The 26,054-nt window shown below is 41.8% G+C and overlaps 1 protein-coding gene across 2 annotated transcripts; it reads left to right on the top strand.

The window, feature by feature from the left end:
* The first annotated feature begins 3,357 nt into the window (after positions 1–3,357).
* On the top strand, positions 3,358–24,208 carry rsf1b.1 (remodeling and spacing factor 1b, tandem duplicate 1). Of its 2 annotated transcripts, none has more exons than XM_037547261.1 (16): positions 3,358–3,618; positions 6,361–6,452; positions 6,735–6,827; positions 8,083–8,288; positions 8,534–8,676; positions 9,332–11,853; positions 15,190–15,462; positions 15,552–15,656; positions 15,742–15,821; positions 15,983–16,037; positions 16,152–16,270; positions 17,205–17,272; positions 17,718–17,928; positions 18,035–18,267; positions 18,829–19,008; positions 19,474–24,208. In XM_037547261.1, the coding sequence occupies exons 1-16, from the start codon at positions 3,465–3,467 to the stop codon at positions 20,025–20,027; spliced, it is 5,088 nt and encodes a 1,695-aa protein (XP_037403158.1). In that variant the 5' UTR covers positions 3,358–3,464; the 3' UTR covers positions 20,028–24,208. The 2 variants fall into 2 exon arrangements, with proteins under 2 accessions (XP_037403158.1, XP_037403157.1); XM_037547260.1 differs by having other exon boundaries at positions 3,359–3,618; positions 18,032–18,267.
* The last annotated feature ends 1,846 nt before the right edge of the window (positions 24,209–26,054 follow it).

Genomic DNA, 26,054 nt, shown 5'->3' with positions numbered 1-26,054 from the left:
CTTACAATTTGATCACTGTTACATCAGGTAGGTGAAGGTGGTGTTAGGAGTCTTGCCCAAGGTCTCTTGTTGGTATAGTGTAGGATGCTTGTCTAGGCAGCGTAGAAGGCAGAGGTGTTAACCACTATACCAACCAACCAATTTACAAACTGGAGCATCCCTGAAACAAGCAAGCAAGCAAAGTTTATTTATATTGTGCTTTTTACACACAAAGCAGCTTTACAGAACAATCAGTATGACAGAAAAGAAAAAGAAAAGAGAAAATCTGGGTCCAAGCCCCCATGAGCAAGCCAGTGGTGACAGTGGCAAGGAAAAACTCCCTAAGAGCAGGAGGAAGAAATCTTGAGAAGTACCAAGAGTCAGAAAGGGAACCCATCCTCCTCTGGTCGACACCGGATGGAAAACATTATTAGTATAAAGTATTAGAGTACAAAGTGGGAAAAACAGGTGGGCACTGGTTAATTTGATTAGTTTATGATTAGCAGCAGCATCTGAGGGTGAGGCTTGCACAGCGTTGTACAGCAAGAAGCTCACTGGTGGTCAAGCCAGTCCAGAAGGCTGGCGAGCAGTGGCACCTGATCAAGGCAGAAGAGGCAGCAGCATCAGACACACAGGATGGGCAGCTGATCAACTCAGCAAAGATTGTAAAGATAAACACAGAGTCAGTTCTGTAATGAGTGACTGATCACAGATTACAGTGTTAATAGAGCAGCAGAGACTCCGGCAGGGAAGACTAATTACCAATACAGGTAAGTTTTTAGCCTAGACTGAAAGACTGAGGCTGTGTCTGAGTGCCGAACATAAACATTTGGGGGGCAGTCGTGGGCTGGAGGTTAGGGAACTGGCCCTGTGATTGGAAGGTTGCCAGTTTGATCCCCAGCACCGACAGTCCATGACTGAAGTGCCCTTGAGCAAGACACCTAACTCCCAACTGCTCCCCGGGTGCCGTGGATAGGGCTGCCCACCGCTCTGGGCATGCGTGCGCATGCGTGTGTGTGGGGTGTTTCATTTCACGGACAGGTCAAATGCGGAGGTAGAATTTCCCCATTTGTGGGATTAATAAAGTATCACTTAACAGGAAGATTATTCCAAAGCTGGGGGGGCTTTGTACGAGAAGGCTCTCCCCCCCGATGTAGCTTCATTATATATGAAATAAACTTAATTGGTATGTAGGAAAACTGACTGACACAAATTTCTATCCAAAAATTCTTGTTTTTTTTTTTAAATGTTCATATAAAGTTCAATATTCATTTCCACTGTGAACTTGCTTCCACTAGATTGTCCTACATTATATCCTGCCTGGGAGAACAGATGTGTTTGATTCCACTATTTCCATCGATATCAAGGCTATAAAGAGCCACAGGTGTGAAAGAATGTAAAAATAATCAATATTTCTTTTGGGAGAAATGTGAATGTAAAGTTGAACTCCAACTCATTTTCATTCTTTATTCATTCCTGTCAATCTTTACATTAGTAATACATAAATGTAACTCAATAATGGCCATGAACAAGAGGGTTTGGAAGAACCATTGGTGTGAAAGTGCCCATTGTTGGAAAAATCATATACTAAACAGTAACATTTAACCTGTGAAGTTGCACTAGATTCCTTATTCATGGTAAGTAAGTAGATGTAATTCACCAGTTTCCATGCCAGGGAGGCTTAGGGAGAACTACTGATGTGAAACTGGATGTTTGTTTGCAAATTTCTGGCCTGTCACTGATGTAAAGGTAAATCTTAAGTTGCTTCAATTAGTGAATCCATTCCAAAAAAAAAAAAATCAGTTCAGTCTTCGAAGTTTAATCCAGCCGTTTCCATCAGAGGAAGGACTACAAAGATCTTCTTCTGCAAAGAAATATAAATGTTGACATTGATCTCCAGCTCATTTTCATTCAATTCACAACTGTTTGTGTTTACATAAATAACGAATAAATGTAGTTCAACAAGCGCTGTCGCCTCACATCGAGGAGGGCCTGGGTTCGAGTCCCCGGCCGGGTGACCGGGGTCCTCTCTGTGTGGAGTTTGCATGTTCTCCCTGTGTCTGTGTGGGTTTCCTCCAGTTTCTCTGGTTTCCTCCCACAGTCCAAAGACATGCGGTCAGGCCAATTGGACATGCTACATTGCCCCTAGGTGTGAATGTGTGTGATCGCGATGGACTGGCGACCTGTCCAGGATGTATCCTGCCTTCCGCCTGATGACTACTGGGATAGGCTCCAGCAACCCCCCACGACCCTGGAGGAGAAGAGGCTTAGAAAATGTGTGTGTGTGTAATTCAACAATTTCCATGCCTGAGAGGAGTAGGATGAGCTATTGGTGTGAAAGTGTGCACTGGGTGGCAAAATGATATACTATAAATTCAAGTTTTTATGAAATATAAATGTAAATGTAAATAGTCCACTTGTTTTCTTTCACACCTTTTGTGAATCTGTTTCTACTAAATTCCTTATTCATGATTTTTGGTCTTTACACGTGCACACACACACACTTTCTAAATCCTTCTGGGTCGCGGGAGGTACTGGAGCCTTTCCCAGCAGGCAATGGGGTACGTCAAAAAGTACGTCAACAATTGATAAACATAATTCAATTCCAAGCCAGAGGATTAGAGCACATTTCTTGGCAAACTGATATACTATCACTGACATAAAGGTTGGAGTAAAACTCGAAGAGTGAACAGATTTGGGTTTGTCATCTGTATTTTTCCCCCCCAAGTAATGGATTTACTCACTGAAGCAGCTTAAGATGTACACCCTTAAAAAAGATGGTTCTTTAAAGGCTCTTTAGTAAAGACAACTGTCCTCTATAGAACTATGAACACTTAAAGAACCATATGCATCCTTAAATGGTTCCTTAGATTGATGGAGAATGTGTTTTATATATACGGTTCTATACAGCACCAAAAAGGGGTTTTCTACTGTTACAAGTCTGACACGGTAAAAACAGCTGAACCCTTTTGGTGCGACACAGGAACATTTCCTAAAAGGTTCTATACAGAACCACATACAACACGTTCTCCATCAACCTGAAGAACCCTTTTACCATGCAGGGAGCCATTTAAGCATGCAAATGCGTTCATGGTTCTATACAGAACCACCGTCTTTACTAAAGAACCACCTTTTTAACCGTGTAGCTGGCTAACCTAACTGCATCTGACGCGGCTTGAGTGAGTGAATCCACAACTTGGGTAAAAAATACTGGAAAAAAAAAACAAAATTAGTTCACTCTTCGAGTTTTAATCCAACCGTTTACACAAGCAGGAGGATTATGAAGAGCTGGGGGTGCGAAAGTGTGCAGAGTTATCATGTAAAGCGTCTTGTTTTCGGAGATAAATATGAATATTAAAGCTCCTCTCCGGCTCGGCGTTTGTTTACATTAGCGATTAGCGCCGCAAAGACCTCTGGGCCACTAGGCTCATTTCGGCGCTGTGGATTGTGGGGAGTCATTGGTCCTCCACCCGTCCATCGTAGAAATGGCTGCCTCGGCGGCAGCGGCGGCTTCTTCCCCCGCGTTGTGCCCCAGCTTCGCCGTCATCTGCTCCTTTTTAGAGCGCTACGGGGCTCTGCTGGATCTACCGGAGCTTACGTTTCCACAGCTGGAGCGATATCTGGAGGAAACGGCCGCAGGTTCGAGTTTTTCCCGGCAGAAGAGCTGCGATGGTGGGAGGGAAAGCTCCCTGCACCTCCATCGCCTTTCTGAGTGCTGCTGCTGCTGCTGTTGTGTTATTGTGTGCTTCGGGACGCCTCAGCTCGACACAGGCGCTCGTCTGCTGGCGTCCCGGGGCGTTTTAAACGCGAAAACCTGCACTTTTCGACGCTCGCCAACTTTCCTTTTCGCTTCCAGGCGTCGTCTGTTCGCGCACGGGTCGTGCTTTGTGTAACGGCGAGGGTTTATCATCGTGGCTGGCTTTCTAAATTGAAGTCGGCGTCTCGTTCGCCAGCTTCTCGTTCGAATTCTCCCGTTCCACCTTAAACGGTGCAGCAGCTACGTTCCGGAGCCCCGTGCGCGCGAACGTAACTGCTGCACCGTTTAAGGTGGAACGGGAGAATTCGAACGAGAAGCTGACTTCAGCCTCGTAGCTACTAAATTCGCTCTTCGCCAGAAAAAAAGGGGAAAAAAGGGGCTGGCTTCTGCTAGACTCGTCTGAGACGTGCGGGAGGCTGACCGCCGCTTTAAGCCACGGAACGCCGTCGTTTGTAGCTAAAACGGAGCCTCAAGTGCCCTCGAAAAAATAAAGCACGCACAGCTTATTTTCAGTTGAATAATAATTTGGCAGTGGAGTGGGTCGCTAACAGCGCCGCGCATGCGCAGTGCGTGTAAACTTTCCTGCTGGAGCGCTTTTGTAGCTCGGCGGCTAAGCGGCTAGTGTGGTGATCCCGGTCACAAATGGCGTTAATTGTGACTTTTCTGGCGTTTTAGTCACCGCGGTTTGGTTAAATTATGCAATGACGAGTCTTTTCCACTCGCAGAGCTGACACAGGCTTCCCACATCTCCGCCAGAGAACGACTTGGCTGAGCAACTTCGTGCTCCCTCGTGTTATAAACACTGGACTAGTCAGGCTAGCGCTGCTCGATTGCGGCGCAAATCATAATCGCGATTATTTTGTTAAGTAAACAGATCGCGGGTATGTAACGCGATTAATCGTTGGCTTTGGAAACGTCAGGCATTTGTAGAACTTAAAAAATGTCTTGGCAGGATAAGAGCGTCTGTCAAAAGTGGCATAAAAGCAGTGGATTTACTTGAACCTTAAATATAATTCATCTGAAAAATAAAGGAAAAAATAGTAAATGTAAAAAATAACGATATAAGAACACACACACATATATATATATATATATATATATATATATATATATATATATATATATATATATATATATATATATAAAATGGTCAATTGTTGTAGTGCACTTCCACAACCTAATGAAAATATTATTAGTATTAAGTATATTAATTAAGATAGTTTAACAAAAATGTTGACTCTATTCAGCATATTCCAGTCAGTAACTCAGACTATGGAAATTAATGACTAAATATAATAAATATCAATATGAGCATGTGTGCATTGGAATATATATATAAAAAAATCTAAAAATTAAAGTAAAGATAAACTGTTGCAGTGCACTTCCACAATCTAATGAAAACAAAATTATTATTATTATTATTATTATTACTATTGAGTATATTAATATATAAAATGGTCAATGTTTTTGTTGTATTCAGCATATTCCAGTCAGTAACTCAGACTAAGGAAGTTAAAGGCTGGCCCTGCCGCGTGTTGAAATTCAGTACTTTTTCACTACAGTTCTATGAATTATTTCGTTGAGTACCAAAAAAGGAAATGGTTATGCTGAATTTATAAGACGACCAAACTACAGCTTCCTTGCAAACCAGAATGGGTTATAATCATCATTTTCTCTCCGTTAGCTTATTCTCATAATCGAGCGAAAGTCTCGAATCTCGATTAATCGCCCAGCCCTGCTGTGGACAGAGCTAATGTGCGGAGTCTAACAGCAGAACATGCTGGCTATTTGGAGGGAGAGAGCACGGATGAGATCCAGTCCTGTAACAGATCTAGCCTGGAATAGCTCACATTCACAGTGTGTGATGTCATGTTGTCTCTTCGTTCCTGCGGACTGGTCGTGTTTGAGTAGTTACAGCTTGATGATCTACTTTTAGATGCTTATTTAAAGGGGAATTCCGCGGAATTTTTCCACATTTCGGCATAATTGAGCGTTTAAGACAGTCATTCAGAGTGCTTCAATGTGATCTGCTCAGTTTTACAGAGTCTTACCGAGTCCGAATTGTTCACAGTGGTGGTGAAGGGAACCAGACGTCTGAGGAGTTTAACGGCTCTTCAAGCTCCGTCATAGAAAGTTATCACGTGACATGATTACAAATGTACTGCCTGTTGTCTGAGAGTGATTTGATTTTCAGCATTTACTATTGTCATCGTTACACGCAATGGATTGTAAATGAAAAAAGCTCTGTTTACCTCTGGTTCCAGTCATGGCCACTGTAAAGAAATCTGAGGCAGGTTGTTTCTCTACAGTAAATCTGTTCACATCAAACCACTTTGAATCATTTTGTTTCCGTCTCAATGATTGAATTAGGCAGAAACTGTAGTTCCACTTTGAGTGATGTGCTTCAATTAAAAGCCGCTCATTTAAAGCTCAAGAGAAGAAATGTCAGGCCGGTATCCATAACAGCCGATACTCAAGGTGGAGGGGGCCGTATCGTAAAGCATCTACTGCTACCCCCCCACCCTCCCACCCCCAGTTGTAAGACGTTTGGAGCATTACTGAGGGGGCTGTTGATATTGATCAGTATTCATCCCATTTATTCTTTCATCTTTTTTCCATTGCAGTTCCTAAGCTGCTGGTAGATCTACATGTCAAGTTGTTGAGGAAAATAGGCAAGTCTGTTTCTGCAGAGAGATGGGAGAAGTATCTTGTAAAGGTAAGCTGGCTTATAATGGTAGTTTCATGTTTTTGTGTTCTTCTGAAGAAATGTTTAGACCTTTTTAATGCGGTTTCCATTCTGTATTTTTGTAACCACTGGTTGATGAGTGACCTGTTAATGTAACTGATTGGCCACCCAGTGTAATAAGAAATCCAGAACTAACTGGAAACTAGTTTCAAAATCAGTCATGTTGCATTGGTAATCTGCTTGTTTGAAAATTGCTTTATCCCAGTCAGTTTCATTTAATAATTATTAATGACTAATTGGCGTTATGAACAGATATGTCAGGAGTTCAACACCACATGGGCATGGGAGCTGGAGAAGAAGGGCTATCGGGAGTTGACGGTGGAGTGCAAGACAGGAATTCTCAAGGTGAACTGAAGCTCTGATATTGCAGAGTGCCATAATGTCTGAGCTGATGACCTGAGCTGCTGTAAATTATACCATTTGTAATCAATACCTGTTCGTCTGTACTGTATATTAAGGGTGGGCAGTATGGCAAAAATGTAATATTGCAGTACTTAAAGATTCAGCGTTATCTTCTGCCTCCAAGTCACCCAGTGACAGGGATGAGGAGACTGCTGTGCATCAGTGCGATATCACACTGTGGTTAATGTTTGGATCTTCGCAGGACTTGGGATCTGCATTCAGTGCATGTTTACATATGAAAATGAATTGGGAATTTTACTTTGGACTAAAAACTGAGTGCTATGAAGCAAACAAGCTTTCCAGTTACATGCTAAGGTTTCGTCCAAGCTGGGTGGCACGAATGGCTATTTTGTGGTGTTGGTGTCACACGATAACAGACGTCACACAGCCTAATGTTAACCTGCACTTGAAAAAAATCAGATATAAAATGTGCACTATTTTTTTATTATTATATATTTTTTAATAGACCATATTTTAATTTTATTTTATTCATTCATTTTTTTTATACAGTGAAGAAACTTGTTCTCTGTAGGCGGTGTGTTCGTTTTAGTTAGAAAACCAAAATGTAATATTCATGAATATGCGCAAGCCTCATATTTTGTTGGGTAGTGAGCAATAATGTAGAAAACATATGTAAAGTAGAATAATGTTGGTTAATCCAGCTGCATTAGTGCTAATTTCTGCTCTTTCCACTAAGGAAATTGCTTCTCAGAAAGGAAGTGTCAATTGGGAAAAATAAAAGACGTAAAGCCACAATGCATAACTGGATAGATGCTTATTACAGTGCAGGTGCTCTACGCTGGCAGTTTGCAGGTTCTCTGTAACTGTTGCAAGTCTGTGATGCATGCAGTTGTCAGTTGTTTCAGGATTACCGACAGTGCTTGATATATGATATACTCAGAAAACTGTAGTGTGATTTTAAACAGTAGGAACAATAAAATCTTGTCTTATACAAGCTCAAGAATATTTGATTAGCGCAGCATCAGTTACTGGAGGACTATAAACTCATGTTTATAATCCACATTGTCTACATAGTCAGATGGATCCTGTAATATTTCATTGTACTTTGTACATTACAGCTTTGCAGCTTGTGTTATCAGTCCATATGCCAGTTGGTAGACAGTTAGAAGTACATGCATTACAGTGTACTCTAAATGGTTTGGATAAGCTGTAACAATATTTCATTTTATTTGTCCAGTATTTATGTGAATGCCAGTTTGATGACAATGTCAAGTTCAAGACAGCCATCAATGAAGAAGACCCGGATAAAATGCGCCTGCAGCCCATCGGCAGAGACAAAGATGGCCTCATGTATTGGTTCCAGCTTGACCAGGATCACAACGTGAGGGTGTATGTGGAGGAGCAGGATGATCTAGATGGTTCCTCCTGGAAATGCATTGTTAAGTAAGTGTGACTTTGCGCTGAACAAAAGATGTTCATGTTTACAGCCATTTTTCTCTGAAAGTTTTCAATATTTCAGGTAATTTTGGAAAAATAATATGCAGGAAAGCCATGTTTAGTGTTGGTGCGTGGAATATAACTGAGTAAAAAAATGGAAGTTTCTGTTTGGTTCCTTAAATCTGTAACGGGTGGTGAAAATGAGCCCATAATGTAAATTTTGGACTGTAATCTCTCATTTGTTTATGCAGAAATCGAGATGATTTGGCTCAGATCCTTGGACTGCTGAAGACTCAGATTGATCCTGCGCTGTTGGTCAAGAAAGATCAGGAGGAAGGGTCATCTAGTAACAGCCCAAGCCCAGAGGATGAAGAGAACAAAAAGAAAGATGATGGTATTGTCTACTAAAGCTAGGACTTAACCTGGTCTTGTAATGTACTGTCAGTTATAAATCATGCTGTGTGCTGTAGTTTGAAGACTGCAGCTAATGAGGGACCTGGGGGATCTTGGCCTTGCCAAGTTCCCATAGGCTGCATACCTGGTTAGCAAGTAATAGTACCAGACCGCGGTAAATAAGACATAAAAAAGACGTAAAAAGTAAAATGCTGTCAACAAATGACGAGAGCGATTGTCAACCATTTACTCTAGGCATGAACGCCTAGTGCTACAAAATATAGGACTCTGGTTAGTTACTCTTTGCCTGTTGTGAAATGCTGTTAATTGTAGTAGTAACTAACATTAGCCAGTTAAATGTCAGATAAACAATCAGATCTTATCTGTGATGTACAAAAATGTTTATGATTATAAGTGGGTCATTTTTGGTTTTAGCTAAAACAAAGACCAATTTGTGGTCATTGTCATTATACCAGTGTCTCTGGGCCTTAATGCTTTCCATCCAGCTCCCCGAACTGTAATGAGGCCCCCCTTATAATGACATTCAAGAGATGCTACTGGTTTGAACTGCTTAAACATGATCTGATTGCAATATTTTTAGATTTGCCTAAGAAAGATTTTTAGCTTGTCTAGATAATTATACTGTTGTCTTTTAGGAGACATCAAGAAACAAAATGATTTGGATGAAGATAAATCAAAAGATGCATCTTCTGTCTCTACCAAAAGTGAAAAGGATGGCATATTGTCCAAAACGGATAACCTGAAGCAAGAAACTACAGAGGAAAATGACACATTGAAAAATAAAGATGAGAAAGAGGAGGTCAACAGTCGTTGTGACAAGCCAACGGGAGTTGATGGAACCATTATCCAAGCAATCAAAGAGGAGCCCATGGGGGAAGGCGAAGCGCACAAAAGCTCGTCTGACTCACCACCAGAAACCTGTGGTCCGCTGTCTTCAGAACAAACAGAGGAGTTGCAGAAGAAGTCTTCAGATGAAGTACAGAGGGCAATTAAAAATGACCAACAAGCTAAAATCCCTTTGAAAAAACGAGAGATGAAACTGAGTGAGGATTTTGAAACCAATTGTGGGAGCAGTGGCAGCAGCATCATTGTCCGTAATCCAGCTGGTACTACAGTAAAAGAAAAGCAGGCAGCGAGTGAGGAAAATGGGGTACATGGTGATGAGCTGAATGGGGAGGTCTCATCTGCTACAGTCGTGAAAAGTAAAACACAAAAAAGCCCAGAGATGCAAAAAGAAACACCGCAGACTCTTTCTGAAGATCAAGAAGCAGATACCAAAGTAAAAAATCAGTCTTCGGATACAAGGAAAACAGAGGAACAAGACAACGACAGAGAAAAGCAACGGGAAAAAGAGGCGAAGGAGAAGGATAAGACCCAAACTAGTGTGGAAGAATCCATGGAAGTGGACAAACCTGAGGAATCCAGTTCGCACAAGGAAAGTACAGTCGTGAAAAAGGGTCAAGACATATCACCAAAGCAAGAAGCATCTTCTAAGTCGACTGAAAATTCCTCGGAACCTGAAGAGCTGAAGTCGTCAACAGATATGGAAAAGACTAAGTCGTCTAGTATAGACGTTGTTGCAGACCCTCCTGCCAAGATACAACCTGAGGAATCTAGTGCCATGGAGACCACAGACCAGTCTGAACTGGAAAAGAACAAGCCATTAAAGTTAAGTGAGAGCGTCCCATGTTCTAAAGAAAAAACAGACACTAAAGTCCAAGAAATGAAAGATCTGTCGGACCATGCAAATGAAAAAAATGCTATAGTGTTGAAAGAAAAGGCTTCTGAAGAGGCGATCAGCTCACGTGCTCCTAAGGAGACTGAGGCATCGACTTCATTGGAAAAGTCCAAGGCGTCTACAAAACAGGGGGACTCTGCTCATGAAGAGAATGAAAAATCTGTTGTCAGTAATGAGACAGAGAAAAAGCTCGCTGTCGAAGAGAGAAGTGAGCTGTCTGCCTGTGAGGAAACCAAAACAGACCATAAGCCTGTTGACGGCACTGCAGGAGATGGTGCTTCAGTGGAGGATGTCAAAGAAACTAGATCAGACTCTCCTAAACAGACTGAGAAACAGCAGCTTCCTGAAGAGAATGAACTCCCAGCCGTTAAGGAGAATGAAAAATCTGGTAATTTAACAGAAGAGAAAAATGCATTCCCTGAAGATGTAGATGTGTCTGAGGAGAAGGAGAAACCACCTTCACCGAAAGAAAAATTCACATCTGTATCCTCTGAAAAGACAACGGTTAGTGTTGAGACAAATGAATCCACAATCAGTAAACCTTTGGAATCAGATATTGATGGGATAACTGACAAGGCTGTCCCACCAGAAACTGATAAAGACTCCAAAGAAAGTGGTTCAACAACTGCTGGGAAAGAATCAGAAGCACAAGATGACCAGAAAGAGGCTTCTCCCTCACCTAACGAATCCCAAACAGAGATCCATAAAGAAGAAAATAAGACTGAGGATATGGAAGTTAGCTCAAATGACACCAAGGTTAATGAAGTATCCCCAGCTAGCAAGGAGGGAGTGGAACGAAAGACAGGAAAAGATCCTTCATCTGATGCCGCTTCCGTGGGCTGTGATGCAGGGCCTCAGACAGAGGCTTCAGAGAAGCAGGATGCTGATGTAGACAAGCCTATAGAGGAAAGCAAGGCTTCCACAGATAAACCGAAACCAGACAGTGGTCCACGAGAGGAAAAGAAAGAAAGGGCTAGACAGAGAGGTGCTTCTAAAGAGGCGAGAATCACTAGAGAAGCTTTCAAAGCGAAAAAGACGGAGCAGATCCAAGAAGAGGAGAAGAATGAGGTGAAGACAAATAAGGAAGATCGAGAGGATGAAAAGGTCCCGCAGGAAAGCTTACGTCTGAAAATCAAGGTTCCGGCTCACAGGCGGAAGGCAGAGCTGCAGAGAGAAGAGGGCAAGGGAGACTCTGAGTCGGAAACCGGTGAGGGAAGGTGCCTGAGGAGGTCACCGAGGATCTGCAGACCCACAGCCAAAATAGTGGAGATCCAGGACCGAAAGGTGGACAAGAAACAGGGCACACCCCCGACGGAGAAGGACAAAGATGAAAACGGAGAGAAAGAGGAAGAGGAAAATATCGTACAGAAGAAACCGAGGGAGAGGAAGGTCGACCCAGAGGCTCAAACGAAACCGAAGGTATGTTTCTGTTGATCCGTTTATTGAAGTGTTGTGACGTCAGATGATCAGTCAGTCTCTAACACAGGGTTCCTGTGGATTCTTAAGTCTTATAAAGTAGATATGAAAGTTTTATGTTACTAAAATGTCGGAAAATGTCTTGTTTTTTAGAGGTTTTAAATCTGGTGGAATTCTGGCACATTTTTAAAGGATCGGGTATGACAATAAGCCCCATCCAGCTCCAATCCTTTGCTTCTGTTTTCACATTTCGTTTCTTCACTCCGTTTCTTCTGTTATCATAGAGCTGCCACAAATGGACAGTATGGCTACGTTCACCTTACAAGCCTCAGTGCTCAAATGTTTTTTTTTTTTCTTTCCTCAAATCCAATCTCTCTGACAATTGTTCACACTTGTGTAGGTAAGTGATTCAAAACTCTCATTAATGTGAACGAACCAGCGTCCTGAAATGACCCACATGCACCCATCCTACTCTGTAACGTCATGTGACTGAATCACTGCATCATCAGCACAAACTAACGAGCAGAACGAGCTTCGCTGAGATCATTAACTCTAATCAGCTCTCGGCTTCATTATTAGAGCAAGATGAAGACGGAAAAGATGAGGTGTTGCTTTTCCACCATTTACAGGCTTTAACTTCTGTTCATCGCTGCTGCCATGGTGACGCTGAATGGTGGTGAAATAGCACATCAGTTCCGATCTGAGCATCACATTAAGGTCACATGGCCACAAATCGTTTACGTGTCTGATCTAGGACCACATATGAAAGTGGCTCAGGTCTGATCTGAAAAGATCAGATTTGTGTTCACACAGCTCTGAAGACATCAGATCTGAGTCACATTAGGGCAAGAGATGGGATTTGTGCCACTTCAGCCTGGTAATGTGAAGGTAGCCTATCCTGCAACCTGTAGCAGTGAGGAGCATTTTCCGAAGGTAACGGATTGGTCCAGATGTCTGTAGTCTGGAACTACTTGAAGGTGGGAAATGAAAACCTCTGCAAGTTCCCATGTTCCTGCGTTTAAACTAGCCACCTAAACATCAGGGCGTATCATTTAAGTGTGTGCCTAGTATGCCTAGAGTCATGCCACCAAAACCATATACAAAATACGATATGCTCAAAAATTCCCATAAACACACTCCTAACCCCTAAGTCTTCCCAGAAGAGTTGAAGCTGCTATAGCTGCAAAGGGTGGGCCGACATCATATTAAACCCTATGGATTAAGAATGGGATGTCAATCAAGTTTATATGCATGTGAAGACAGACAAGCAAATACTTTTGGCAATATAGTGTATATATAAATTCAAAAATAAGTGTGTATGTGTGTGTATAAATCAGATGGTTTGACCTACTGTCTGCTGCACTGTCATCTAGTGTACAGCTCAGCTCAAGGCTGATGATTTAGATGTGTTTCTGTTGCCTCTTGACTCTAGTAGTTCACTCTGCAGCTGGTCAGAAGTTCTTGTTTAGACAGTAAACCACAGCCATTTTTATGTGCTGTGCCAGAGGAAAAGGAGTGAATCAAATTGTTTATGACTGACAGGAAAAACTTAGTCTGGTTGGTTCTGTTATTAGTCTGCCTACAACTAACACCACCATTACTGTCAAAAGGGGTTAAAATCATTGAAAACGAAGACGCAAATAACTTCATTAACTCCAAGAACGCCTTCTAAAGTGATCAAAATACACGTCTCTAATAAACTGATATTTTTGTTTCTGCGTTGGAGTAAGATTGTAAGGCTTAAGTTTGGCCAGTGACCATGATGTTTGTAGAAAATGACAGCGTAAAAATGAAATGCTTTGATGCCGAAGTATAACATATGAGGAAATACTGCCAGAATAGCCGAGATGCCACTGCTTTCCTTTCAGTACTGATACCTGATCCTAAAGTATCTGCTAATATTAAGTACTGATATTGATACTAATTCTATCTAACCCAACTACTTCATGGCAGTGGGAAATGTATACGTGTTGAATTTCTAATTATAAAATAAGAACACATCCTCTAGAGAGAACGCTCCTAAACAGTGGAAAAAAAAACATATTAGGGGGGGAAAAAAAAAAACATTAAATGTGGCCTGTGCAAAAGTTATGGCACTTTATATATATATATATATATATATATATATATATATATATATATATATATATATATATATATATATATATATATGTATATATGTATATATATATATATATATATATGTATATATGTATGTATATATGAGAGTGAGTGAGAGAGAGAGAGAGAGAGACTTATGCAATTTGACTGAGGATGTTCAAACTTTTGCACACAACTGATCATTAACGTTTTCTTCTTGTTGCATATTGACCAGCCATTTGATTAAACCACCGCCTTGTTTCTGCGCTCATTCTCCACTTCATCAGCTCCACCTACTGTATAGCTGCACTCTGTAGTTCTACAGTTACAGACTGTAGTCCATCTGCTTCTCTGATACTCTGTTACCCTGTTCTTCAGTGGTCAGGACCCCTGTGGACCCTCACAGAGCAGGTGCTATTTGGGTGGTGGATCATTCTCAGCACTGCAGTGACACTGATGTGGTGGTGTGTTAGTGTGTGCTGCGCTGGTCTGAGTGGATCAGACTGTCCACACACTGTCCACTTGACTAGACACTCCTACTCTGTCAGTCCACCTTGTAGATGTAAAGTCAGAGACGACAGCTCATCTGCTGCTGCAGTTTGTGTTGGTCATCCTCTAGTCCTTCATCAGTGGCCACAGGACGCTGTTGGCTGGATATGTTTGGTTGGTGGACTGTTCTCAGTCCAGCAGCGACACGGAGGTGTTTAAAAACTCCAGCAGCACTGCTGTGTCTGATCCACTTGCACCAGTGCAGCACACACTAACACACCACCACCACGTCAGCATTACTGCAGTGCTGAGAATGACCCACCACCCAAATAATACCTGCTCTGTGAGGGTCCATGGGGGTCCTGACCACTGAAGAACAGGGTAACAGAGTATCAGAGAAACAGATGGACTACAGTCTGTAACTGTAGAACTACAAAGAGCAGCTATACAGTAAGTGGAGCTGATAAAGTGGCCAGTGAGGGTAGAAACCAAGTAGTTTTAATGAAGTTGGATGTAAAGTATTGATTTAATTCATGTGTAATATGAGGTATTGATTAGTATGTGTGTCTTATACACTCGTGCTTATGTCAAGTGTTGGTTGAGTTCAGCAAATATTACAGTCATTCTCTATTACTGATGCTGCATTTAACTGCCAGTATTGCTGATGGTACTGATGTGGTATCTGTAGCACTGCAGGATACGATGATGTTCTTGTTAAATCTGAAACTTGTCATTTTCATTGTGAAACAGGGGAGGCGCCGAAGGCGGACACGTTGGTCCAGCACCCGAACGCGGCGTAAAAAGAAAGGCTCGGAGGAGGAGGACGATGAGAGTTCAAGTGAGGAAGAGGAGACTGAGGAAGATGACAGTGATGAGGATTATAAGGTGGAGAAAACCAGGAAGAGGAGGAGGAACTGCAATAGAGCGAGGAACAGCTCTGATTCGTCTACCTCGTGTTCAGATGATGACCTTCCAAACGATGACCCCTGCAAACACTGTGGCCTACCCAACCATCCCGAGCTGGTATGTGTTGAAACCTGTATGTTCTTTGGGAATTTAACGTATAGACTCTTATACTGTCAAGCAGCTAATCTTAACTGTCCATTTGTCAGATTCTACTGTGTGACTCGTGTGACAGTGGCTATCATACTGCTTGTCTCCGGCCTCCTCTTATGATCATCCCAGACGGCGAATGGTTCTGCCCACCTTGCCAGCACGTACGTAATATGCTAGATTTATCCCGTTGATGAAATTGAATGACTGCTTTGGGAGTTGCGACTAAATGCAAAGGTCTTCTTTCAGAAATTGCTTTGTGACAAGCTGGAGGAGCAGTTACAGAATCTAGATGCAGCACTTAAAAAGAAGGAACGTGCCGAGCGAAGGTAACGTACGTCTACTTATGGAAATAACTTGAGGAAAATATCAGATGCAGTTGTAATATAGTCATATTTGCCTTTCATTAATGGAATCCCTTGCATCCACATTGCTGAGATGTTTCTGAAGTGGTTTTAACTTTAATAGTAATTTTTATTTTGTTCCTCAGGAAAGAGCGCCTGGTTTATGTCGGGATCAGTGTTGAGAATATAATCACGCCTTCTGTAAGCGTTGAATGTTTTACTGCGCATTATTTAGATCATTCATAGATATTTTTGTTAGTGCGATATCCTGAAATAATCAAAGCAACTTTTTTTTTTTTTTTTTTTTTGGTGAAGGTTGAGGTAGAAGAAGAAAAAGCGGAGGTGGAGGTGGTGGCGAAAGAGAAGAAGGAGGTCAAGAAAAACAAGAGCTGGGGCAGAAGATCAACAAGAGCAAAGAAATTTATAAGCTACAGGTATATTATAATTAGCTCATGATTGGTTAAAGGCCAGTTCCAGTTTTCAGCATTTTTGCTAAATTTCTACATATTTAAATGGTTTAGATCCCAAACCACTCCGACTGTGAAATGCTCTGTTCTAGAGAACCTGCAGAGTCAGAATTACAGTTTACAGTGGTTGTGATGGGAACCAGATGTCAGAGTTTTATGCCTCTCTACAAGCTCCCTCTCAGAACATCATCACATGGAATGGTTCTGAATATACAGAGGCGTTATTTTTATGATGGGTTGGGAAGACTTTAGCTTTAAAATGAATGGCAAAGTGATGCATGCAGGACATTGTGAGCCAAAATGGTTCTCAGAGAAAACATATTTTTCAGATTTATGACTATTTTACCGTCACCAGCAGAATTCAGCTGAGAAGACGCATGCAGGTTCAGTGGTGGTTTTGCATAGTAAATAAAATTCCTATATTTGTGTTGTGGTCATTGTGACCCCTGGTTCCCTTCACCACCTCTGTAAAGAAAACAGAGCCAGAGTTTCTCTACAGTGAGCTGTTTTACATCAAACTACGCTGAATGTCTCAATGATGCAGTTAAGCATCAGTGGTGGAATTCCCCTTTAAGGCCCACTTACACTAGAGTTCACATTCAAAGTCATGAGCAAAATTCTGTTCAGTTTTAATGAACTGCGGTGAGCGATTACACAACGCAGGCTACAGGGCGATTAATCAGCCTGCTTGCTAACTGTGATGTTATCTCCTTGACTAACTACAGCTGCACCCCACTACCTTTAACCACACTGGTTATCTATGTTTTCACTGCACATCAGTGTGTGGTACTAGTCTTACTCTGTAGCTCGAACTGCACATTTCCAGTGTGGTTGCAGCTTTATTTGCTTCTTTTGTGCTGGGAAGCCGTTCATGCTCATTTTTTTGCTCCGTTTGTGTTAGATTTGATGAGTTTGATGAAGCTATTGATGAAGCAATTGAAGAGGATATCAAAGAAGCTGAAGGAGGAGGTAAAACAGTGTTCTGATGTTTTCCTGTTCTGACATGGTTGTGAAGTACGGCCACATGCAGAAGTTTGAATTACATGCTGCTTTGAATTTCTAGATCAAAATAAGTTCAATTCTCTACAGAGAAGACACTTCAATTTCTGTTTATTTGCTGAGATTAACATGGAGGGGGGTTAATGTAAAATGTGCCAACTTTTGGTTACTGTGAACTTTTTTCCCCTGACATGTTAAATTCAGCCTTAATTGTGCAGTGAAATGAGCAGAAGTGTGTTCTCTGTTAGGGATGTTTTCACTTATTTTCACTGAAAATCACCCGAAACGTTTCTTTCAACCAAAAGCTTTGCGTACAACTGTGTTGGATAGCGCTGACTTTAAGGCTGACAGGTTAATAGTGTGAAATTGGGGGTGGTGGTGGATGAAAGATGAAAATTTGGTCGTCTGCCTGCAGGAGCAGGACGAGGAAAGGACATGGCCAATATTACAGGCCACCGAGGGAAAGACATATCCACCATCTTACAGGAAGAGGGAAAAGAAAACGGGCGGCCCCAGCGGCCCAGCGCAGGTCAGAGGAGGAAAAAACGGCGGCGCCTTAATGATCTGGACAGTGACAGCACTGTGGACGAAGAAGAGAGCGAGGAAGAGTTCCGCCTCAGTGACAGGTACGGTGGGCAGTGATGTACTTATCCAGCAGATTACGGCTGTACTACTCTACTCACAGTGCTTGTTTTATAAGAGACGTTTTTTCTGAACGTAACCTTGCAGTAGTGAGGAGGAGGAGTTTGTAGCGTCCGATAACGAGGCGGAGAGTGAAGCCGAGGCCCAGTCCTTAGACGACAGCGATTTCGGCAGTGACGGCTGCGGCCCGGCCAAGCGTTTTTCGTCCAGGCGGACAGCTGTGCGACGGCGGAACACACGTCCTCGCAGGCGACGCAGGCCAAAAGGCTACTCTGACGATGAAGAGCTGGAGTCTGATGAAGAGGAGGAGGAGTCAGAAATTGGTAAGGGACCCCTTTGAATAGAACAAGACAATATGAAACATTTTTGTACCATCAGATTTTAATTTGCTTTGTATAAACACAATTTTTGTGTTAATAATACAAAATAGTTACTTATTGTAGGGTGTGTGTGTGTGTGTGTGTGTGTGTGTGTGTGTGTGTGTGTGTAACACAATCACACACACAAAAAGCACTTATTACTTATTATTTTATTTATATACATGTTAAATAAGAGTAGTTGGATGCTAAAATGTAGAGGGTTTTGAGCTCTGCCAAATCTTTCGAGCTCAAAATTAAAAGGCCTCTTTACTGCTGGAAGTCTAGGAAATATTCGGTAAGCTACCACTTGGACTTTAAAGTGCAATTTGGAACGTGAATCTGTCCGATGCTTTGATGTATGAAATTGCTAAGTCATTAAAAGTGGAATTAGTGGATTAAAACATTTAAATATGAGAGTAAACAAAATGGTCATATTTACATTGTACATATAGTATAAACATTTTGCTTGTAGTTGACTTTTGTTTGGGTTTCTGGTTTGTGGTAATACTTTGTGTGTTTGTGTAGCGACCGAGGGGTCCAGTGAATTCAGTGACAGCGATCTGGACATGCGCAGACGCCGTTCCCACCGGAGCCGGAAAAAGCAGGTCAACTACCGAGAAACATCTGACTCAGAAGGCTCCCAGGCAAGCACCAACAAGGACAAGAAGAAGAGCCACAGGCGTTTGTCCAGCTCCGAGAGCGATGGTCAGATTCACCTTCCTTTTGCTTTTCGAAACCTCAAACCAACTTACACACAGACGCTTGAGTGGGTCGTTGTCATGCAACAGCGTTTAAAAACATTTCCATTATGAAGTTGATTGGCTTTTTTTTTGTGCCCATATTCATTACTGATAATAAATATTTCATTCTGTTCCTTTTTTTCTAAATAGAAAGCATGTGTTACTTTTCTCTGCTGAATCCTTAATGAAATGAACCAAAAGAACAAAGTTTTGTGGCAAAGAAAAAACCTGAAAGGCTGTCTGTGAGCTGTGGTAATGAAATAATGTCTTTATCCATAAAAAGAAAACTGTCATTTTTATTTTTTCAGGTTGGGTATCGGTTGTCATGTTCGTGAAAATTAGCACCGTTCTCGGTTGTGGTAGGTTTTGGTTTGCATTTGTATTAAAAATAACACTTTTTCTTTTTTTTTTTTGTGGTGGTGTTCTGCAGAAAGTTTCCAGTCTGCGGATTCTGAAGAGGAAGACCGGAAAACTAAGAAGCGGAGGGTCGACTCGTCGGAAGAGGAGTCCCGCAAACGGCGCCACCGTCTGTCCCTGAAGCGCAGGAAGGAGTCGGAGGACGATGACGATTCGGACGAGTCGGAGGAAGACCGGCCCATACGCAAGCGGGTGAACCGCATCGATTCCGATGATACTGAGGATGAAGAGGAGGAGGAGGATGATAAGAAGAAGACGACTACGGAGAAGGAGTCTGAGGACGTCCTGGAAAAGGGGGTTGGCTCTCTTGACTACAGCTTGGTGGAGCTTCCTCCCACCAATGGACAGAGCCCCATGAAAGGCCTGGAGGGGTTGATCCCACGGCCCGCTGTGGGCGTGGGCAACCCCGCTCTCGCCAGCCTGAAAAACAGCAGTGCGCCGCTTCCTGGGGCCATGGCTGCCAACGGCCTGGTTCCCCAGGAGATGGCGCCACAGGACGAAGATGAGGATGACCTTTTGGGGGTCACAGACCTTGTAGACTATGTCTGCAACAGTGAACAGTTGTAAGACTCGGCGTATGTTTTCCTTTTTGTTTTTACAGTTTTTCAAAGTCTTCTGTCTCATCCAGCACTCCTTCACGTTTAGTTTTTTTCACGCGTATTGTATTTTGTTTTCGGTCATTGCCATGTCACAGTATCGTTTGGATGTTTGGGCCGGCACGGTTCTGTGTTCTGTGTGCCAGCAGGAAGAACTGAAAATAGTTGTGGGGATGGAGCAAAAAAGTTTACCCTTCTGCTTGAGATGGTCCACATTGACTGTGTGAAGGTCATCAGCTTGGCAGCGGCTGGTGGGAACCAGCTTTGCATGAGTCAGCCCCCAGCAGGAGAACAGCACCTGAACAAACGATGTAAATACATTCACCGGACGAAGGTGTAGTTGGTTGGGGCGCCATTAAGCGACTCCCCAAGATGTTTTTATTTTTAAAACTGCGAGTGAAATATACGACACCAAGCCTCTGGCAAAACGTAGAAACAACCTCCCCACCTCTCTTTTACACTAGTCAAGTAGCCATTCCTTTTTCAGCAAATTGGAAACCTCGTGAGTCATTGTGGAATATTTTCATTATTTGTTGAATTAGAAGCTACATGATTGTTCACTTTTATTTTCGCTGGGAAATCGGAGAAAATAAGGACGGTGGCAACGGCATAGAGGGTCGGAAATGCATTCCTGCCAAGGTCTGGACATCGTTACCTGCTTGTCTAAAACATGTTGTTGTTGTTGTTGTTGTTGTTGTTTTTTTATTATTATTATTATTATTATTATTTTGTTTTCCAAGGAATCCCTTTTGTAGTAAGGCTCTAAATGAGATTCCCCCCATTTCAGTTCTTCCCCCAGTTGGTGTGGGATATGCTCTTGAATGTCTTTAACACTGATGGGTTTGAAACTGAGTTGCATTTAGTTGAAGACCACGTCTGTATTCTAATGAGAACATAAGCTTGGTTTTGTTAAACTATTTATTCTTGAAATTGTAATTTTGAACTAATTGCAGCTCCAATCATTCACATACTTCCTTCATGAGAGCCACAGGTTGGAATTCCAGAGTAGTAAATATGGGAAGGTACACGGAAGTTGCTACCAAATGGGTCTTGTGTAGAAATAGCCACGTTTTTTAAGTAAGTACTCCCTTAATGAAAGTGTTAGAATGATCATCAAATGACTGTTTCCATGCTTCTTTTTAATAATAGCATGATACAGTATGTAAACATTACCCCCCCCCCCAGTCTATACGATCCATATGAGGAAATTGATGACTTTGTAGTTTTTGTGATGTCACAAAAACAAGAGCTTTTGTGTACATTCTCTTATTCAGCCTACAGCAGTTCAGCCCCGCCCGAGCTGAAGTCCAGTTCACTGCTTCATTAATGAGGCACAACACAGGGCAGCCAATCAGAACAGACGTTTTTCCGTTATTTGAATATGTCAGTCTTAAAGGCACCCGTTTTAAATCTAAGGGATTGGCTGAAGATGAATTTGGATTGTTTTTGGTACAACTCAAAAAAAAAAAAAAAGCAAGAGAAATGTAGGATATGGGCCCTTTAAACCCTTTTTATAATGCCCCGTGCTATTTTATAGCCTGCTTTTGACCCTTTTGACTCCGTAGATGTCAAAACTGCATGTTTTGGCTGCATTTTAGTCAAATCGATGTCCAAAATCAAACACTATTACCGCGGCAGCTCGTGAGTGCGTCAGAGGCCAAACTGAAAAGGTGTCATTTGTGATGTTACTGTATGTGATCATGTACATGTGTAAAACTTCAGCATTTATTTGTTTAGGATGAACACGTCACACACTAGTGTTTAATTTTTTGTTTTTGTTGTTGTAGTTTATCTGAAGGATAGTGGAGCTTTGTCCCGGTGTTGGGGGGGAGCCTTGTGTCACATATATTATTATCTGTGGATTTCAAGTCATTTCATCTCAGTTTAATACGAATATTTAATAAAAGGGATTTTTCACTTGTTTTTTTTTTTTTTTCTTTTCTTCACAAGACCCATCATGCTACAATTCTTTTCTATTTTTCCTGCATTATATCTTCACATTATAACCTCTTTTGTTTTTCTCTAATACACAGACTATTTTCCTTTCATATCTGAGCAATATTTTTCTTGTTAGCAGAATATACGGATGTCCACCATTGCCAGATGTTTGAGTTGTTTTGGAAGTTCCCCTCGCTGTGGTATTAAACATGTCCAACACTATGTTGACCACCTTGCAATTAAAGCCTTCCTTGTTTTCGGCGCAGGACACAAACACGTCAATGTCGGACGCTGTGTTTGGGAGGAGCGTTTACAGTACGGGTGGGCTGAGACGCGGGCCTGCACTGTGGGAGTCGATGGCAAGCTGGGAGGGGTGAAGCATAAAATACTGAATTTATCCTTGCGTGTACTATATCTGTAGTTTTTGCTGTAACATAGTTAGAAGCATTTTTAAATCGGTCAAACTATATATATTTAGCAGTCCTTTATGATTGCAACTGTTTATATTTCTTTTTTTTTTTTCCCTTTTCTTTTTGTAGTAGGTTGTGGCACTCGCACAACTTTTGTACAATTCTGAAGTGTCCAAAGTGAGTCATGGCATGTTTGTTGTGTCCGAATTTTTGTGGAGATTAGATGCGTTTTCTGGGGACGTGTGCTGCGAAGCGGGGCTCAGTTTTAAAGCTTTGAACTGAATCCGCTGTTCGTTGGTGTAGTAGCTCAGTTTGAAGGGGAATTCCACCAGTTTTTCAAAATTTCCACACAAATGGTCAGTATGTTCAGAGTGGGTTGCTGAAATGCTCTGTTGTAGAGAAACGTATCCCATATTTCACAGTGGTGGTGGGAATCCGGGGATCCAGATGTCCAAGCTTTATTTATTGCCCAAAACCACCAGTCATGTCTTTTTATATGTATTATTAATGATGGAAGTGATCAAATCTGCAGAAATGAACATTTTGGGGTACTTTTTGTGTACCGTCCTGCCTTGACTGTTTAAAAAAGGCCACAGTCTGATCTTAAAACCGTCTGAAAACTGTTTCACGCATCAGGTGGTGCATTCATAGCCATTTCATGTGATAACATTGAGGGTTCCTGTCACCAACACTCGATTCGGGCTCCACGTCTCCGTACCTTTAGTTAATGCCTAATTAATTAACTACCAAAATCCATGGTAAACAGTATTTTTAAGCTGTATTGACTCCACACGCTGTCTCGTCCCCAAACCTGTTCTGTTTTAAGATATTCGGTCATGAAAAGGTACGAATATGTACTTCTCACTCGGGTGAAACTTATTTAAGGTTCACAGCTGGACCTTCAAACCACGGTTGTACCCTTTGAGGGGGCATTTACATTGTTTGTACCTTGAGGAACGGAAAACGTTCCCGCAAAGAGCTTTTCACGTCAAACCACTCTAATTATGCCAAAAGTCAGTGGGATTCCTGTTCAGGAGGAGTTACTTTGATAATCCATGAGTTTTGTGGTCTATACCGCTGGTGAGGATTTTCCACCACTGGTGCAGCACGTTTGGCGGTTTGCTGGAACTTTGTACATATGAAACCTGTTCTTGGAGGGAACTGTGTGTTGAGCGACCTGAGCCTTACCAGCTGAGCTCAGCAGAGTGATGTGGTTGTGACAGCGCTGAGTGAGCTTTGTAAAATGTCTTGTAAAATAATGTCTAAGCTTGGCATGCACATCTGTCCTAATCAAATGTCTCTTTTTTATTATTATTATTATTATTATTTTTTTAAAGAATTATTTGTTGTTTTTTTTTCCTTATTAGAAATTAGCATCACGATTCGGTTCAGACGTTCCCCAAGCAAGGTCGTGACCTCGGCGTCTGTGATCTTGCTGAACAGCATTTTGATACTAATGAAATCCCACAAAAGCTTGTGTTCATCATTTCCCTTCACGTCTTAATATGACTCAGATGAATCGGAGACGTGTTCAGATGAATCGGCGTGAGCCGAAATTGAGGTGGTCTCAAATCTTGCGGATCGGGTTCATGTTAAAGGAAAGTCAGTGCCAATAAATCCAGCTGTTTTTGATGGGTCGGGCTGAGCGCGTGTGCGCCGATGGAGTCTGGTTCGGGCATTAGGTTCTAGAGGTGTCCTCTGTCTTTGCTCTTCTTTCCGATGTCTTTTTGTTAACTGTACTTGTAATTTCTTTCATATAAATACAATCTTGTACATTTGTCATAATAAAAGGGTACTGCACCTATATTTGTGACTGTTTTCAAAGCGACTGGTCATGAACCTCATTGTCGTGTCCAGACTGCTAAGAGATTATTTGATCTTGGAGCCACTCAGGTCAAGAAGACGATACTAACAAACAATGTTCTTTCTCTTCGAAGGAAGGCTGGTTGGAGGCCACGAATAGCGTAGTTTCAGGTCTGGACGTGTTATTTTTAGGGCTGCATTAACAATTTAGCACAATGATATCCTAGGCCCGTCAGCACTGCTGTGCTCTACCTCACAGTATGTATGCTTGTTTTGTTTGTAATCTGTTGTAAAGCAACCTTGGAAAAAAGGTGGATTATGAATAAAATCATTGTTATAATTAGGCATTATCATCATTATTATTATCATTATTGCAGTGCATGGTGGGAGACTTAACCTTGCAGGGCCTACAAAAGAGTGTTGTGATTTATCTGCTCATTTTTAACCCAACTTGCACCACATACACTGCAAAATTATAGACCCTGGCCTTGAGGACCAGCTTGCAATGATCGCAGCGCACTGGTCACCAACCTGTCTGGTTCCAACAGCCTGCCACACACACTCCGGCTAATTAACCTCTTCAGAAGCTCCTGATTGGCTGGATCGGATGCATTAGTATTGGGTAAGGGCAGGTTGGATCCAGGTTAGTAGATCTCCAGAAGGAGGGTTGGTGACCACTGGTCTAACACTTTGTTTCCCAGTTGGTCATGGAGACCCACTGCCCTGCTCATTTTAAAGCAGAGGGGTCTCAGACTCACATTGCCTGGGGCCGAAAGCCATGTGTTGTTTTCCGAGGTAGGTTAGTTGAATTAATGCAGAGGAAAAACTCAATGTCCCATAATTTCTTCCATGGATGAATCTTAACTACATAAACATAACATTTAAGTGCATTGTAGTCAATGTTTATTAGTAATTCTTCTATCGCCACAAGCGACTACTCGTAATAGTAACAACAAGCTTGTAACATCATGCAACATCAACTTGGTGCAACCTGGACACACCATCAGTGATAACTCTTGAACAATGGAATTACATAGGACTCTTATTTTGATAGGACTGCAGTTTCTAAGTTAGGCCGTGTCCAGGACTTCTGCACCCTGCATCTGTGAAAAGCGCAGGACTTGCTATTTATTTGAACGACTACAGGTACTAATGTGTGACAACCGCTGTGTGTTAAAGTGAATGATTTTAATGTGGAAACAAATGTGCACGGTTTATGTAATAAATCACTATTTTTTTGGAGCATAATGTCATTCATAAATACAAAATTAGAAATATAAAAAAATGTTTCCCCTTATTTATAACTGAACTAAATTTTTAGAAAAAAAATATACAACATAAAAATGTTCTAAAATGTATTATTGTGTGTGTGTGTGTGTGTGTGTGATCACCCTGACAAATATTGTTTTTTTACTATATTTGACAGCTTTTATGTTTGATTGCTGTAAACGCTGTTATCCTAATTAAGTTCTTTACTAAATGAATAAAATCTCAAATCTCGTTTTTACAAAGTTAATGAGAGTTGGAACTTTTGAGGGATCCTACTCTGAAGCGCTCATGTGTCAGCCAATAAGAGGCGACGTGGGCGGGGCTGGATTTAATTATACATTTTAAAGGGGAATTCCACCAATTTTTGAAAATGTGAATTTTTGGAATAATTCAGTCCTTGAAAGGTAGATAAAGTCATTCAGAGTGGTTTGATGTGACATGGTTTATTGTACAGAAACGTACCTTTCTTTACATTGGTGGTGATGGGAGCCAGGGGTCGCCATGCCAACAGCACACATATAGCTATTTTGTTTACTATCCAAAACCACCAGTGAACCTTGAGTTTTAATATGTAACGC

The sequence above is a fragment of the Pygocentrus nattereri genome, chromosome 18, assembly GCF_015220715.1.
Source record: "Pygocentrus nattereri isolate fPygNat1 chromosome 18, fPygNat1.pri, whole genome shotgun sequence".
In the NCBI taxonomy this organism is placed as follows: Eukaryota; Metazoa; Chordata; class Actinopteri; order Characiformes; family Serrasalmidae; genus Pygocentrus; species Pygocentrus nattereri.
Note: the sequence above shows the minus strand (reverse complement) of the source record. Positions and strands in the feature narration are given on the sequence as shown.